The 16,188-nt window shown below is 37.2% G+C and overlaps 2 protein-coding genes across 2 annotated transcripts; both read right to left on the minus strand.

The window, feature by feature from the left end:
* Window positions 1–5,435: 5,435 nt before the first annotated feature.
* On the minus strand, window positions 5,436–6,426 carry LOC147625756 (thaumatin-like protein). Its single transcript, XM_086817313.1, has 2 exons — window positions 6,241–6,426; window positions 5,436–6,137 (listed from the first exon to the last, which is right to left on the minus strand). The coding sequence occupies exons 1-2, from the start codon at window positions 6,284–6,286 to the stop codon at window positions 5,668–5,670; spliced, it is 516 nt and encodes a 171-aa protein (XP_086673439.1). The 5' UTR covers window positions 6,287–6,426; the 3' UTR covers window positions 5,436–5,667.
* An 8,523-nt stretch (window positions 6,427–14,949) lies between these two features.
* On the minus strand, window positions 14,950–15,981 carry LOC147625757 (thaumatin-like protein). The gene is made up of 2 exons (XM_086817314.1): window positions 15,762–15,981; window positions 14,950–15,658 (listed from the first exon to the last, which is right to left on the minus strand). The coding sequence occupies exons 1-2, from the start codon at window positions 15,817–15,819 to the stop codon at window positions 15,189–15,191; spliced, it is 528 nt and encodes a 175-aa protein (XP_086673440.1). The 5' UTR covers window positions 15,820–15,981; the 3' UTR covers window positions 14,950–15,188.
* Between the last annotated feature and the right edge of the window lie 207 nt (window positions 15,982–16,188).

The raw sequence follows: 16,188 nt of genomic DNA on the forward strand, positions 1-16,188 counted from the left end.
GCATTAAGCTTTATGCATAAGGTCATGCATAAAGTTTATGCATAAAGTTTTATGCATAATGCTTTACGCATAAAGCCTTATGCATTAAGCATTTTGCATAGAGTCTCATGCATAGAGACATCTACATTAAGCCAATGCATAGAGCTTCTACAGCATGACGTCTATGCATAGAGCCTTATGCATAAAGCTCATGCATAGAGTCTCATGCATGAAGCCTCATGCATAGATCTTTACGCATTATGCTTTATGCATAGAGTCTCATGTGTGAAGCCTCATGCATAGACCTTAATACATAAGGCTCATACATAAGACTCATGCATAGAGAGTAATACATAAGGCTCATGCACAAAGTCTCATGCATAAAGTCTCATGCATGCACAAGGTCTAGAGGCAAAATATATGCAAGAAAAATAATTCCCAACATCGGAAGGTGCAAAAATAACTAAGATCAAGGTCAAGGGGATTACCTCTTATGCTTGTGGCTTGTACTACATAGTTGATCTTTCTTGAAGAAGAAACCCTAAACTTAGCCACAAGAGGAATTAAGATAAGCAAAATTTTTATTTATAAAAAACTATTAATATAATTATTAAGCATTTAAGAGAGAAAACAAGCATACAAGAGAGCAAGGTGAAGGGGCTTACCTAGTGGTTGATCTTCTTTAGACAAGAAACCCTAAACCTAGACACAAAAAGCATTAAGATAAGCTAAGTTTCTATTTATAAGAAACTACTAATATAACTATTTAAGCATTTAAGAGAGCATACAAGCATACAAGAGAGTAAGCAAGAGAGTATGAAATCATACAAGAGAGTAAGCAAGAGAGTAAGCAAGAGAGTATGAAATCATACAAGAGAGAAGTAAGCAACAAAAGATGAAAGAGAAGCAAGTAACAAAAGGTAAGTCTCAAATCCTAGATTAGTGAACTTTCAAAAAATAAAAAATTAAAGAAAACAAAGAAGATAAGGATATGGTACATACCTTGATAGGAGGAGGTCTTGTGGAGGTGGGAAGGGAGAAGAGGATGAGGGATTGTGAGGGAGATGTGGATGGGAAGCCGGATCCTCCACACTCCACCAAGAGCTTCCCACCATCACCTTTAATGCTTCAACCGCTCCGACCGCGATGCCCTCCGACCGCTCCAATCGTCACTGTCGATGCCCTTAAAATTGCAAGGAATCTCTACTTAGCACAACAGTGAACACTCTGCAACTCTACAACATTACTATGAGAACTTTGCATACTAATCTGAATATTTTGCACGGTAATCTGAAAACTTTATACAATAACCTTGATTTTCTACACAACAATCTTCTTCTTGTAATTTTTCTCCAAGAACTCAAAGATTTGGTAATCTAGCGTTTGATCTTGAAGAAGTAAGGGCTTTAAGGATTGATATTTGAAATTGTAAGCTCTCTAAGTAAGATAATGCAAGAAAATCACTCAATATTGGTTACTAAATCTATGCAAACCTTAATTTCAAAAATCAAGAAAATTTCAAGAAAATCAAGATCAAGAAGATCAAGAAGATCAAGAAATCAAACTGTACAGTGGATTAGGGTTATGAAAATAGTTACCAATATAAATTCAAAAATGATTAAGAAAAATTTTATAATATTGTCAAAACAAGAAATTAGCAAATCTGAAAATTGTGTTAAAATCAACTTCGAAAATGATTATCACTAATTACTACCTAAGCCAAGAGCTCTGATACTAATGAAAGAAAGTAGTGTCTAGATTAACGTAACTTTGATGAAATAAAGCACCATGTAGATAAATTGGATATAGCTTAATTGGTCTTGGATTAGCTTAGATTAGGATGATTAGCTTAGGTTTAGAGAGAGTAAGTGACTTTTATATTGATGATTATCAAAAGGTTCAAAAGGTACAATACTCTAAGAGCACATACCTTTTATAGACCCAAGGTCCATGTGTCCTAATCCCACATGTAAATGACCCTAAGCCCATGTGCCTAGGTCCATCCCATGTGCATGTGCATCCTGAGAACACTTTCTCAGGATGCACATGTAAATGACCCTAAGGCCATGTGCCTAGGTCCATCCCATGTGCATGTGCATGTGCATCCTGAGAACACTTTGTTACAAAATACCAACGAAAGAAAGTAGCATCTAGATTAACATGGATTCAATAAAAGAAAGGAGCATCTAGATTAACGTGGATTTATCTTAATTAATCTTAGATTAGACTAGATTAGGATGATTAGCCTAGGTTTAGAGAGAAGAGAGAGTAAGTGACTTGTGTATTGATCATTATTAAAAGGTTCAAAAGGTACAATACTCCTAGAGCACATGCCTTTTATAGTCCCAAGGCCCAGGTGCCCTAATTCCACATGTAAATGATCGTAAGCCTAGGTGCCTAGGCCCATCCCATGTGCATGTGCATCCTAAGAACACTTTGTTACAAATGACTTGTAAATCTAAATTTTTTTGACAAATTATCCTGTAACCAAATTTATGCTGCAACTGAACGAACCAGAAATGGGACATATATAGTCAAAATTGACACTTTCATAGAGTGCTTGTAAAAAACTTGCAGAGCTGAAACTAGGCCTGACATAGCTTCGAATCAAAATTATCAAATTGCATATTACAACGCCCCTTTACTTGACCACCACAAAGGGCGGTTTAAGATGTGATAATGGACCTTACTATTGTGTCTAGCTGCTTCTCTTGGCTACAAACAATTTATACAGTTTTTCTTCCAAATCAAATGGAAAGATATGTAATACCAACATCATGACATGAAGTTACCAAATCTTGTGTGTCAATATCTAAAACGTTAAAAAACCTAAGGTCCACCAAATTATTTTTTAAACATCTTGATGAATTAATAGCAAAATAATCTACCAAATCTTTTGTGTCAAAGATCCTATACCTTAAAAAACCTAAGGTCCACTAAATTTCTTTTTTAAACATCTTGATTAATTAATGGCAAAAGTAGACATTGGGTGCTTTATCATAAAGATATATAATACCATTGAGTTTATTGTATTGTTATTGTGGCGTTTTAGAAAGAACATTAGATCATGGCTAGGCCTTTCCTTTATGACCATACCTGGCCGTTTGTAAATTACAACTTGTTTATTTAGCTCGAGTGCTTTATGCGAGGATATGTTGATATGCATATTCATTAGGTAGATCTCCATCCAAAAAACACATTTCATGTGGTTCTAGCAATTGTAGTATTGCTGTTAATATTCTGCATCTACGACGTGGCCGTGAACACTTGCATAGAGGGTACTAGCACAAGTAGAGGTTATAATCGATAGAGCCATAAGAACAAGTCTAAGTTTTGCTGGGAGATCCGTTGTAGTAGGTGTATTTTGCATTCATATGTATGGATTATCTATAAATTAGCTATATTTATTTTATATGCATGTGAAACTATAATGAATGCACCCATGCATATGGAGTGATGATGACATGGTAGTGCACATTGCTGACATGGCATATATGTCTATGAAATGTGGCACCAAATCAAGGATAATGTGGTATGTCCATATGGTGGATGTTTTGATGGCATGGACCAATGATGTAGCAATTAGAGTGAGGTGGCAACTCTTCCTCCTCGATGATGTGTTAATGCATGTGACATGGCATCAAATGAGGTGGCATAGTGAGATGGCATGCTATCTCATTCCTAATGAGGTGGCATAATGAAGTGGTACGTTGAGATGGCTCATTGAGGTGGAAAGCATGCCAATGTGTAGGTGATGTCACACATGTGCGCACATGGATGACCTCCTTAGGGGTCTCCACCTAGACTTGGTATATTACCTAAGCTAGGTTACCAAGCCTAGTTAGGGTTAGGTTTAGGCTTGGAAGGGAAGAAACTACTCAACTAAAGCCATTTTCATATAAAAATAATTCAAGCAGAGCTATTTTCAGATAGAATGGATGAAAATATACCTTTTCTTACTCAAATTAAACCAAATGGTTTTTCATAGATTCACCATGTTTTAGCACTCCTATCTCACATAAAACTATTGCTTACTTTAAAGAATAAAATTAATTTACCAATTATATTCAACTGCTCTAAGACTTTGAAGTGAATTTCCAATAGAGATCTTCGAAAATCTAATCCCCAAAAATGAATTTTGACCATATAGCCACAGTAACCTCATATATATCTATCTATTTGTCATTTAATCAAGAAAAATATGTAATGTACAGAAAAACTACTCTTTTGCATACCTTCGAAACATATAATAATTAATTATAAAAAGAAACTATATGCAAAAACTTACTCAATAAACCAAGTTAAGATCACCACCATTAAATGCTTTTCTAGCGTGCAAAGTGGGGATGGAATGGTAGTCAAAACAAGAAATTTATTAGCATTTTAAGATCATATTGTCTACCTCTTTTAAATTTGGGTCAGGCCATAAATATAAATTTATGACACATAAAATATGGGACAAGCCATAACTACATTTATGACACAAATGTTTTAAATTTTTGATTTTTTATCAAACCATATTATGTTTAACTGTACAACTACTAGGGTGTGATGTTTCATTAGAAGACCTCAACGTTAAAATTCCTTGGCCAACTTGGAAGGTGTATCAAGTGAGGATCCTTATTGTACAACCACCCACACGTAGTGCCTATATGATAATAAACTTATGAATATGAACATTGCGTTATATAAGTATAAACTTATACATATAATTATCATATCAAGAGTGTAAACATTTTTAGTAAATAAAAATCATAAACAGTCACCCACATTTCTATGAATGATTTGATCTCTGACGAATTTGTCAAGAAGAGATAAAATTAAGGAAATACTGTGGATCCCTTGATTTGGGTATAGCATTTTGAGGAGGGAGTTTGATACATGCACGTCTTAGTTGTTCATATATCTCAATCGAGATACAAGGATGTAATCAGAGCCGTATCTATATCTCCTCTACATCTCGATCCAGATATTTCCAACAAATAGGAGCTGCTCATGTCTTCTAACCCTAAAACTACACGTAAATCTTGGCTCTTTGTTTTACAAACACTAAAACCTATAATATGCGACCTCGGCTCAAGATGATAAAAGGCCTAAGTTTTATTATTCAAATGCTAGGCATGGTTGTGTTATATCTTTTTGTCTTGTGCAAAAAACAAATATAGAATTTGCCATTCTTCCTTTGTTTTTTATTTTTTTGATTTGTTCGTGTAGGGAAGATGGATGACTTCAATGTCGATCCCCCTTCTAGCCTATGCTAAGAGTGACGTTGTTGTTGTTGTTGATGCTCCTTCATGTGGCAAAGAAAGTGATCTTCACACCTTTAAGCTTTCATTTAATCTCATACGTGTTACGAATCTACCCCACCAACATCAGCTTGAGTTCCTAAATGAGGATGTAATCGCAAATAGTTCCATCTAGTCCTACTCCGAGTCCACGGATGGGCACACAGAATCATCTAACAAGATCACATCATGCAATTATTAATTTAAAACGTACAACCATAATAAATAGCTCATAAGATCTATATATTATAAAGCAGCTCATACGATCTTCATAGTGTAGGAGCTTACTTATTATAGGGCATCTTAAACTATTTTTGGAAGTTATAACCATGATAGCTCCTCAAAGCTTTATTCTGCGCCGCGTGTTATATATGCAGCCGCTCCTCCGGAGTCCGGCCTACTACTACTGGCACAAGTAGAGGTTGTAATCGGTAGAGCCATAAGCGCAAGCCTTCGTTTCGTCGGGAGATCCGTTGTAGTAGCCATTTGGGCAAGTACTCGCAGTTGTGCCAGTACAGTCCACCGAAGCACAAGCGCCGTTTGTAGGAACCACTTTGAGAGCCACATTGAAGCCTGCCAAGACGGAGATATCATAGTAGTCCAGGCGGTTGCCACCGTCCACCGTGATCTCGAACTGCGAGACGCCGGACGGTGGACCAGTGTTGCATGCTTGGCCCCCGCAGCCCCCTACAATAGCCCAAACCGTCCCAGCTGACCAGCTCGGCGATGCAGCTACAGTCCAGGTCTGCCCTGGCGCTAGCTGCGAGCACGCCCCACCGACTCCGTTGTTGGGTACCCAATACTTGGCGCACACAGTTGAGCTGCACTGATTGTGGACATAGATCGTCGTTGCATTCACCAGAACCCACCCTCCTGCATGATGCATATCATTTCATGTTTAAAAATACAAAAAAAAAACTAAGTAGGCCTTTCCGCCTACTAGCGTTTAATTAAATTGACGCGCCTTAGTACTTACCCGAGGCTCCAACAAGAATGAGCAGCAATACGGATGATATTCCCATTTTGATATTATTGTTCAATCTCTCTCACTCTCTCTCTCTCACACACACACACACACTACCACCACCACCACCACCAACTACTACTAATTGAAGCGACAGAAGAACAACACAATGTAGAGGAGGAGGAGGAGGAGGAGAGGCACACGTCCCCGCTATTTATACACCTTGATGCAACTTGGCCATCACCTTTTCAACTGTGCGCCCAATAGCAGAACCTCCTTGCAGTGTTCACTTTTGGCACGCGCACTGTGCCAAAAGTAAATTGTGTAAGTGTTCACTGTTCCATCACCTTTTCAGCTGTGCCCAGCACGGTCCACGACGGTCTACGCGCCCAATAAAGAGGCAATAAAGGCTTTGGCTAAGTTTTCAAACTTGGCTATGGAAAGATTCAAAGATGGCCTTACGCTTCACCTTTAAGCCAGGTTCAAATTAGTGCTCACATAACCGAGTTTATAGTATAATTCAAAAATTCGAATTTGACGTTGCCTTTAATTTTAAGCCATGAAATTTGTACATTTTAATTGCAAATCCTAGCATTTATATGATTTCTAGTGATTTTCAAGTTGAAATCTTGGTTAAGCCAAGCATTAAAGACCTTTAATTTTAAGGGTTAAAAAGAACTTTTTTTTTATATCATTGAAGTGCAAATCATTGAGATCTACGTCAAATATGTGGCTTTTTTCTTCGATAAGTGAATCCCAAGATAGTTTTTTTCTTTGTCTCACTTGTTTTTTCTTAGGATACTATTCTCATACTCGATCTTGAGTATAAACCACTTTTTACATCCATACATGTGGAATACAATTGTTTTTTCCTCGATGACTAAAGGCGAAGCTAGCGTTTTCCTTTCTCCCACTTATCTTCTCTAGGTACAATTCTCACACTTGATCACCACTTTTTACATTATACATGTGAAATACAGCTACTTTTTACTTGATGTGAGTAAATGCCAAGGTAGTGTTTTTCTTTGTTCCACGTGCCTTCTGTAGGTACTATTCTCACACTTCATCTTGAGTATTGACCGCTTTTTACATCATACTTTTCCTTTAATGTGACTAAATTCCAAGATAGTTTTTTTCTTTGAGCTACTTTTCTCACACTCGAACCTTGAGTATCGACTGTAGCATTATATGGTAGTGATGCGTGTGTACACACTTAGGAGCATCGAGGCACTTTTTCCCTCACTAGGAGGCTTTTTCTCTCTTGCATCGTATGTACACCATCATATCTACTCATTTTGGGGTATGTACTTATCTTTTGTATCTGGCACACATTTGTTCATTCTAAGTAAACTAGAAGTGATAGGAGTAGAAAAGGTGGTGGGAAGCATGGATGTGGGCGAAGTGTTCAGGTAAGGAATAAAGAAAACGGGGTGTGATGGGAGAGGGGTAAATGTAGGAGTAAAATAGGAGAGCGAGTCGAGTGAAGCGGTCAAGAGGTATAGGGGTTACTATGGGACAACTGACATGCCAAGCACATAGTAGGAAGGACATAATACCGAGCGACTCAATTGCTCGGCTCCGTACCTAGAGTTCAGGTGGGGTTCCAAGCCGCCTGTGCCTCTAGAATACATTGCAAATCTAGGTCATCTATGAGTATGGAGGCGGCATTAGAAGACGCCCCTCCATATATCCAATTTTGGTCCGTTGGCGATGAACGCTACGATGGCCACATCTATATGCATAGAAACATTACATAAACACATAAAAACATAGCTCACATAGAGCATACATTACATAAAAAGCTTATGCATAAAGTTTTAATGTATAGAGATTAATGCATGAAACCTCAATGCATAGAGTCCCATGCATAGAGCTTAATGCATAAGGCTCATGCATTGAGCTTTATGCATAGACTCTAATGCATAGAGTCTCTTAGATGAATTTTCCTGCATAGAGTCTTAATGGATAGAGCCCTATGCATAAAGCCTCAATGCATAGATCCTCATGCACAGAGCCTCTTGAGTCGTGCATAAAGCCTTGTGCATAGAGCCTTAATGCATAAGGCTTATGCATTGAGCTTTATGCATAGATATCATGTATGAATCCTCATTCATAGAGCCTCATGTATAGAGCTCATGCATAGATCCTTAGTTCATTAGGCTTATGTATTGAGCTTTATGCATAGAGTCTCATGCATAGAGACTCATGCATGAATAAGGCTTAGAGGTGAAACATATATAAGAAAAATGATCCCAGACACTTGAAGGTGCAAAAACAAAGAGCAAGGTGAAGGGGCTTACCTCTTATACTTGTGAGAAGGCTTGTATGCAGTTGATCTTCTTTGGAGAAGAAACCCTAAATCTAGCTACAAAAAGTATTAAGATAAGCAAAGTTTTTATTTATGCATTAAGCTTTATGCATAAGGTCATGCATAAAGTTTTATGCATAATGCTTTACGCATAAAGCCTTATGCATTAAGCATTTTGCGGGTTGTTGCAAGATCAGGGTGTCCAGTTTTATCGAGTTTATGCTGGACTGGGACAATGCTTGGAGAGCAAATTTTGGGGGGCAAGGTACTTAAAATGAGATCAAGCAAATAATAGAAAATACGCTTGCCCTTAAATTAACCCAGTATAACTTAAATTAATATAAATTAGTCTAATTGGTCAGAATTAATCAAAAATATGATGAAATGATAAACAAATGATCTTTCCATACTTAGAGTGATCCAATTTATTTTTCCATAGATGCACCATTACAAGTACACTAGTCCCTATAGGTTTTAGATGATTCACATCAAAAATGTAATTTTACTAATTAGATTATTAATATTTACAGGCCTTCTGATAGTCTGGAAGAATTTTAAAAAAGAGATCATTAAAAATACAACCATTGGATTTGTAATTTTTACTAACCACCACATTATACTAATGTCTCAGTATCTACCCACTCTTTTGATCTACAAGATTGAGGATTTTAAGTGGTAGCTATTGTGGGTACAAAAAGTGGCGTATATTATAACACTTTAAAGACCTTGAAATATTTAAAGAAAATAGACAAATATCTTGAAATTTTCTCGAAAAATCAAGTTAAGCTCCATATTATGTGAAGATCTAAGGTACAAAGTGGGAATCTCATATGAGTTTATATGCAAAAGATATTAGCATTTTATGGAATTAGTTCAAATTTGGGACAGGGTGTATACATAGACTTTGTACCTAAGAAAATGAGGACTTTTGACTATCTAATGCTTAATCAAATTATGCAACTATATTTCCAACTTTGAATATGATGTTCCAACAAAAGAACTTGAAACGAAATTCCTTCATTTACTAGGAGAGATTAGCCACTAAAGGTAAACAAATGCCTGTTTTTTTACTGTTTACAGGGTGCCTGAGTGGATAAAACTGGGCACCCTGATCTTGCAACCACCCTTGCATAGAGTCTCATGCATAGAGACATCTACATTAAGCTCATGCATAGAGCTTCTGCAGCATGACGTCTCATGCATAGAGCCTTATGCTGCACAAAGCTCATGCATAGAGTCTCATGCATGAAGCCTCATGCATAGATCCTTATGCATTATGCTTTATGCATAGAGTCTCATGTATGAAGCCTCATGCATAGACCTTAATACATAAGGCTCATACATAAGCCTCATGCATAGAGAGTAATACATAAGGCTCATGCACAAAGTCTCATGCATAAAGTCTCATGCATGCATAAGGTCTAGAGGCAAAACATATGCAAGAAAAATAATTCCCAACATCCGAAGGTGCAAAAATAACAAAGATCAAGGTCAAGGGGATTACCTCTTATTCTTGTGGCTTGTACTACATAGTTGATCTTTCTTGAAGAAGAAACCCTAAACTTAGCCACAAGAAGAATTAAGATAAGCAAAGTTTTTATTTATAAAAAACTATTAATATAATTAGTAAGCATTTAAGAGAGAAAACATGCATACAAGAGAGCAAGGTGTAGGGGCTTACCTGTTATGCTTATAATAAGAAGGGCTAGCGGTTGATATTCTTTGGACAAGAAACCCTAAACCTAGACACAAAAAGCATTAAGATAAGCTAAGTTTCTATTTATAAGAAACTACTAATATAACTATTTAAGCATTTAAGAGAGCATACAAGCATACAAGAGAGTAAGCAAGAGAGTATGAAATCATACAAGAGAGTAAGCAAGAGAGTATGAAATCATACAAGAGAAGTAAGCAACAAAAGATGAAAGAGAAGCAAGTAACAAAAGGTAAGTCTCAAATCCTAGATTAGTGAACTTTCAAAAAATAAAAAATTAAAGAAAACAAAGAAGATAAGGATATGGTACATACCTTGATAGGAGGAGGTCTTGTGAAGGTGGGAAGGGGAGAAGAGGAGGAGGGATTTTGAGGGAGATGTGGATGGGAAGCCAGATCCTCCACACTCCACCAAGAGCTTCCCACCATCACCTCTAATGCTTCAACCGCTCCGACCACCGCCGATGCCCTCCGACCGCTCCGATCGTCACTGTCGATGCCCTTAAAATTGCAAGGAATCTCTACTTAGCACAACACTCTACAACTCTACAACATTACTATGAGAACTTTGCACACCAATCTGAATATTTTGCACGGTAATCTGAAAACTTTATACAATAACCTTGTTTTTCTACACAACAATCTTCTTCTTGTAATTTTTCTCCAAGAACTCAAAGATTTGGTAATCTAGCATTTGATCTTGAAGAAGTAAGGGCTTTAAGGATTGATATTTGAAATTGTAAGCTCTCTAAGTAAGATAATGCAAGAAAATCAATCAATATTGGTTACTAAAATCTATGCAAACCTTAATTTCAAAAATCAAGAAAATTTCCAGAAAATCAAGATCAGGAAGATCAAGAAGATCAAGAAATCAAACTGTACAGTGGATTAGGGTTATGAAAATAGTTACCAATATAAATTCAAAAATGATTAACAAAAAATTTACAATACTGTCAAAACAAGAAATTAGCAAATCTGAAAATTGTGTTAAAATTAACTTTGAAAATGATTATCACTAATTACTACCTAAGCCAAGAGCTCTGATACCAATGAAAGAAAATAGCGTCTAGATTAACATAAATTTGATGAAATAAAGCACCATCTAGATAAATTGGATATAGCTTAATTGGTCTTGGATTAGCTTAGATTAGGATGATTAGCTTAGGTTTAGAGAGAGTAAGTGACTTTTATATTGATGATTATCAAAAGGTTCAAAAGTTACAATACTCTTAGAGCACATACCTTTTATAGACCCAAGGTCCATGTGTCCTAATCCCATATGTAAATGACCCTAAGCCCATGTGCCTAGGTCCATCCCATGTGCATGTGCATCCTGAGAACACTTTGTTACAAAATACCAACGAAAGAAAGTAGCATCTAGATTAACATGGATTCAATAAAAGAAAGTAACATCTAGATTAACTTGGATTTATCTTAATTAACCTTAGATTAGACTAGATTAGGATGATTAGCCTAGGTTTAGAGAGAAGAGAGAGTAAGTGACTTGTGTATTGATCATTATTAAAAGGTTCAAAAGGTACAATATTCCTAGAGCACATGCCTCTTATAGTCCCAAGGCCCATGTGCCCTAATCCCACATGTAAATGACCCTAAGCCCAGGTGCCTAGGCCCATCCCATGTGCATGTGCATCCTAAGAACACTTTGTTACAAATGACTTGTAAATCTAAAATTTTGTGACAAATTATCCTGTAACCAAATTTATGCTGCAACTCAACAACTAGAAATTGGACATATATAGTCAACATTGACACTTTCATAGAGTGCTTGTGAAAAACTTGCAGAGCTGAAACTAGGCCTGACATAGCTTCGAATCAAAATTATCAAATTGCATATTACAACACCCCTTTGCTGACCACCACGAAGGGCGCTTTAAGATGTGATAATGGACCTTACTGTTGTGTCCAGCTGCTTCTCTTGGCTACAAATAATTTATAGAGTTTTTCTTCCAAATCAAATGGAAAGATATGCAATACAAGCATCATGACATGCATTTACCAAATCTTGTGTGTCAATGTCTAAAACGTTAAAAAACCTAAGGTCCACCAAATTATTTTTTAAACATCTTGATGAATTAATAGCAGAATAATATACCAAATCTTTTGTGTCAAAGATCTTATACCTTAAAAAACCTAAGGTCCACTAAATTTCTTTTTTCAACATCTTGATTAATTAATGGCAAAAGTAGACATTGGGTGCTTTACCATAAAGATATATAATACCATTGAGTTTATTGTATTGTTAGATATATTGTGGCATTTTAGAAAGAACATTAGATCATGGCTAGGCCTTTCCTTTATGACCATACCTGGCCGTTTGTAAATTACAACTTGTTTATTTAGCTCGAGTGCTTTATGCGAGGATATGTTGATATGCATATTCATTAGGTAGATCTCCATCCAAAAAACACATTTCATGTGGTTCTAGCAATTGTAGTATTGCTGTTAATATTCTGCATCTAGTACGTGGCCGACGTGGCCGTGAACACTTGCATAGAGGGTACTAGCACAAGTAGAGGTTATAATCGATAGAGCCATAAGAACAAGTCTAAGTTTTGCTAGGAGATCCGTTGTAGTAGGTGTATTTTGCATTCATATGTATGGATTATCTATAAATTAGCTATATTTATTTTATATGCATGTGAAACTATAATGAATGCACCCATGCATATGGAGTGATGATGACATGGTAGTGCACATTGCTGACATGGCATATATGTCTATGAAATGTGGCACCAAATCAAGGATAATGTGGTATGTCCATATGGTGGATGTTTTGATGGCATGGACCAATGATGTAGCAATTAGAGTGAGGTGGCAACTCTTCCTCCTCGATGATGTGTTAATGCATGTGACATGGCATCAAATGAGGTGGCATAGTGAGATGGCATGCTATCTCATTCCTAATGAGGTGGCATAATGAAGTGGTACGTTGAGATGGCTCATTGAGGTGGAAAGCATGCCAATGTGTAGGTGATGTCACACATGTGCGCACATGGATGACCTCCTTAGGGGTCTCCACCTAGACTTGGTATATTACCTAAGCTAGGTTACCAAGCCTAGTTAGGGTTAGGTTTAGGCTTGGAAGGGAAGAAACTACTCAACTAAAGCCATTTTCATATAAAAATAATTCAAGCAGAGCTATTTTCAGATAGAATGGATGAAAATATACCTTTTCTTACTCAAATTAAACCAAATGGTTTTTCATAGATTCACCATGTTTTAGCACTCCTATCTCACATAAAATTATTGCTTAATTTAAAGAATAAAATTAATTTACCAATTATATTCAACTGCTCTAAGACTTTGAAGTGAATTTCCAATAGAGATCTTCGAAAATCTAATCCCCAAAAATGAATTTTGACCATATAGCCACAGTAACCTCATATATATCTATCTATTTGTCATTTAATCAAGAAAAATATGTAATGTACAGAAAAACTACTCTTTTGCATACCTTCGAAACATATAATAATTAATTATAAAAAGAAACTATATGCAAAAACTTACTCAATAAACCAAGTTAAGATCACCACCATTAAATGCTTTTCTAGCGTGCAAAGTGGGGATGGAATGGTAGTCAAAACAAGAAATTTATTAACATTTTAAGATCATATTGTCTACCTCTTTTAAATTTGGGTCAGGCCATAAATATAAATTTATGACACATAAAATATGGGACAAGCCATAACTACATTTATGACACAAATGTTTTAAATTTTTGATTTTTTTATCAAACCATATTATGTTTAACTGTACAACTACTAGCGTGTGATGTTTCATTAGAAGACCTCAACGTTAAAATTCCTTGGCCAACTTGAAAGGTGTATCAAGTGAGGATCCTTATTGTACAACCACCCACACGTAGTGCCTATATGATAAAAAACTTATGAATATAAACATTGCATTATATAAGTATAAACTTATACATATAATTATCATATCAAGAGTGTAAACTTTTTTAGTAAATAAAAATCATAAACAGTCACCCACATTTCTATGAATGATTTGATCTCTGACGAATTTCTCAAGAAGAGATAAAATTAAGGAAATACTGTGGATCCCTTGATTTGGGTATAGCATTTTGAGGAGGGAGTTTGATACATGCACGTCTTAGTTGTTCATATATCTCAATCGAGATACAAGGATATAATCAGAGCCGTATCTATATCTCCTCTACATCTCGATCCAGATATTTCCAACAAATAGGAGCTGTTCATGTCTTCTAACCCTAAAACTACACGTAAATCTTGGCTGTTTGTTTTACCAACACTAAAACCTATAATATGCGACCTCGGCTCAAGATGATAAAAGGCCTAAGTTTTATTATTCAAATGCTAGGCATGGTTGTGTTATATCTTTTTGTCTTGTGCAAAAAACAAATATAGAATTTGCCATTCTTCCTTTGTTTTTTGTTTTTTTGATTTGTTCGTGTAGGGAAGATGGATGACTTCAATGTCGATCCCCCTTCTAGCCTATGCTAAGAGTGACGTTGTTGTTGTTGTTGATGCTCCTTCATGTGGCAAAGAAAGTGATCTTCACACCTTTAAGCTTTCATTTAATCTCATACGTGTTACGAATCTACCCCACCAACATCAGCTTGAGTTCCTAAATGAGGATGTAATCGCAAATAGTTCCATCTAGTCCTACTCCGAGTCCACGGATGGGCACACAGAATCATCTAACAAGATCACATCATGCAATTATTAATTTATAACGTACAACCATAATAAATAGCTCATAAGATCTATATATTATAAACCTTTATAAAGCAGCTCATACGATCTTCATAGTGTAGGAGCTTACTTATTATAGGGCATCTTAAACTATTTTTGGAAGTTATAACCATGATAGCTCCTCAAAGCTTTATTCTGCGCCGCGTGTTATATATGCAGCCGCTCCTCCGGAGTCCGGCCTACTACTACTGGCACAAGTAGAGGTTGTAATCGGTAGAGCCATAAGCGCAAGCCTTCGTTTCGTCGGGAGATCCGTTGTAGTAGCCATTTGGGCAAGTACTCGCAGTTGTGCCAGTACAGTCCACCGAAGCACAAGCGCCGTTTGTAGGAACCACTTTGAGAGCCACATTGAAGCCTGCCAAGACGGAGATATCATAGTAGTCCAGGCGGTTGCCACCGTCCACCGTGATCTCGAACTGCGAGACGCCGGACGGTGGACCAGTGTTGCATGCTTGGCCCCCGCAGCCCCCTACAATAGCCCAAACCGTCCCAGCTGACCAGCTCGGCGATGCAGCTACAGTCCAGGTCTGCCCTGGCGCTAGCTGCGAGCACGCCCCACCGACTCCGTTGTTGGGTACCCAATACTTGGCGCACACAGTTGAGCTGCACTGATTGTGGACATAGATCGTCGTTGCATTCACCAGAACCCACCCTCCTGCATGATGCATATCATTTCATGTTTAAAAATACAAAAAGAAAACTAAGTAGGCCTTTCCGCCTACTAGCGTTTAATTAAATTGACGCGCCTTAGTACTTACCCGAGGCTCCAACAAGAATGAGCAGCAATACGGATGATATTCCCATTTTGATACCCATGATATTATTGTTCAATCTCTCTCACTCTCTCTCTCTCTCTCTCTCTCACACACACACACACACACACACACACACACACACTACCACCACCACCACCACCAACTACTACTAATTGAAGCGACAGAAGAACAACACAATGTAGAGGAGGAGGAGGAGGAGAGGCACACGTCCCCGCTATTTATACACCTTGATGCAACTTGGCCATCACCTTTTCAACTGTGCGCCCAATAGCAGAACCTCCTTGCAGTGTTCACTTTTGGCACGCGCACTGTGCCAAAAGTAAATTGTGTAAGTGTTCACTGTTCCATCACCTTTTCAGCTGTGCCCAGCACGGTCCACGACGGTCTACGCGCCCAATAAAGAGGCAAT

Source organism: Cibotium barometz, chromosome 23, assembly GCF_041138505.1.
Source record: "Cibotium barometz isolate CiBa-2024 chromosome 23, ASM4113850v1, whole genome shotgun sequence".
Taxonomy (NCBI): Eukaryota; Viridiplantae; Streptophyta; class Polypodiopsida; order Cyatheales; family Cibotiaceae; genus Cibotium; species Cibotium barometz.

Bases quoted from the DNA above. Each gene is read 5' to 3' on its own strand.
- LOC147625756 (XM_086817313.1), bottom strand. From the start codon at position 6,286: ATGGGAATATCATCCGTATTGCTGCTCATTCTTGTTGGAGCCTCGG. The intron at 6,138-6,240 runs GTAAGTACTAAG...TGCATCATGCAG, and splicing joins CATTCTTGTTGGAGCCTCGG to GAGGGTGGGTTCTGGTGAAT.
- LOC147625757 (XM_086817314.1), bottom strand. From the start codon at position 15,819: ATGGGTATCAAAATGGGAATATCATCCGTATTGCTGCTCATTCTTGTT. The intron at 15,659-15,761 runs GTAAGTACTAAG...TGCATCATGCAG, and splicing joins CATTCTTGTTGGAGCCTCGG to GAGGGTGGGTTCTGGTGAAT.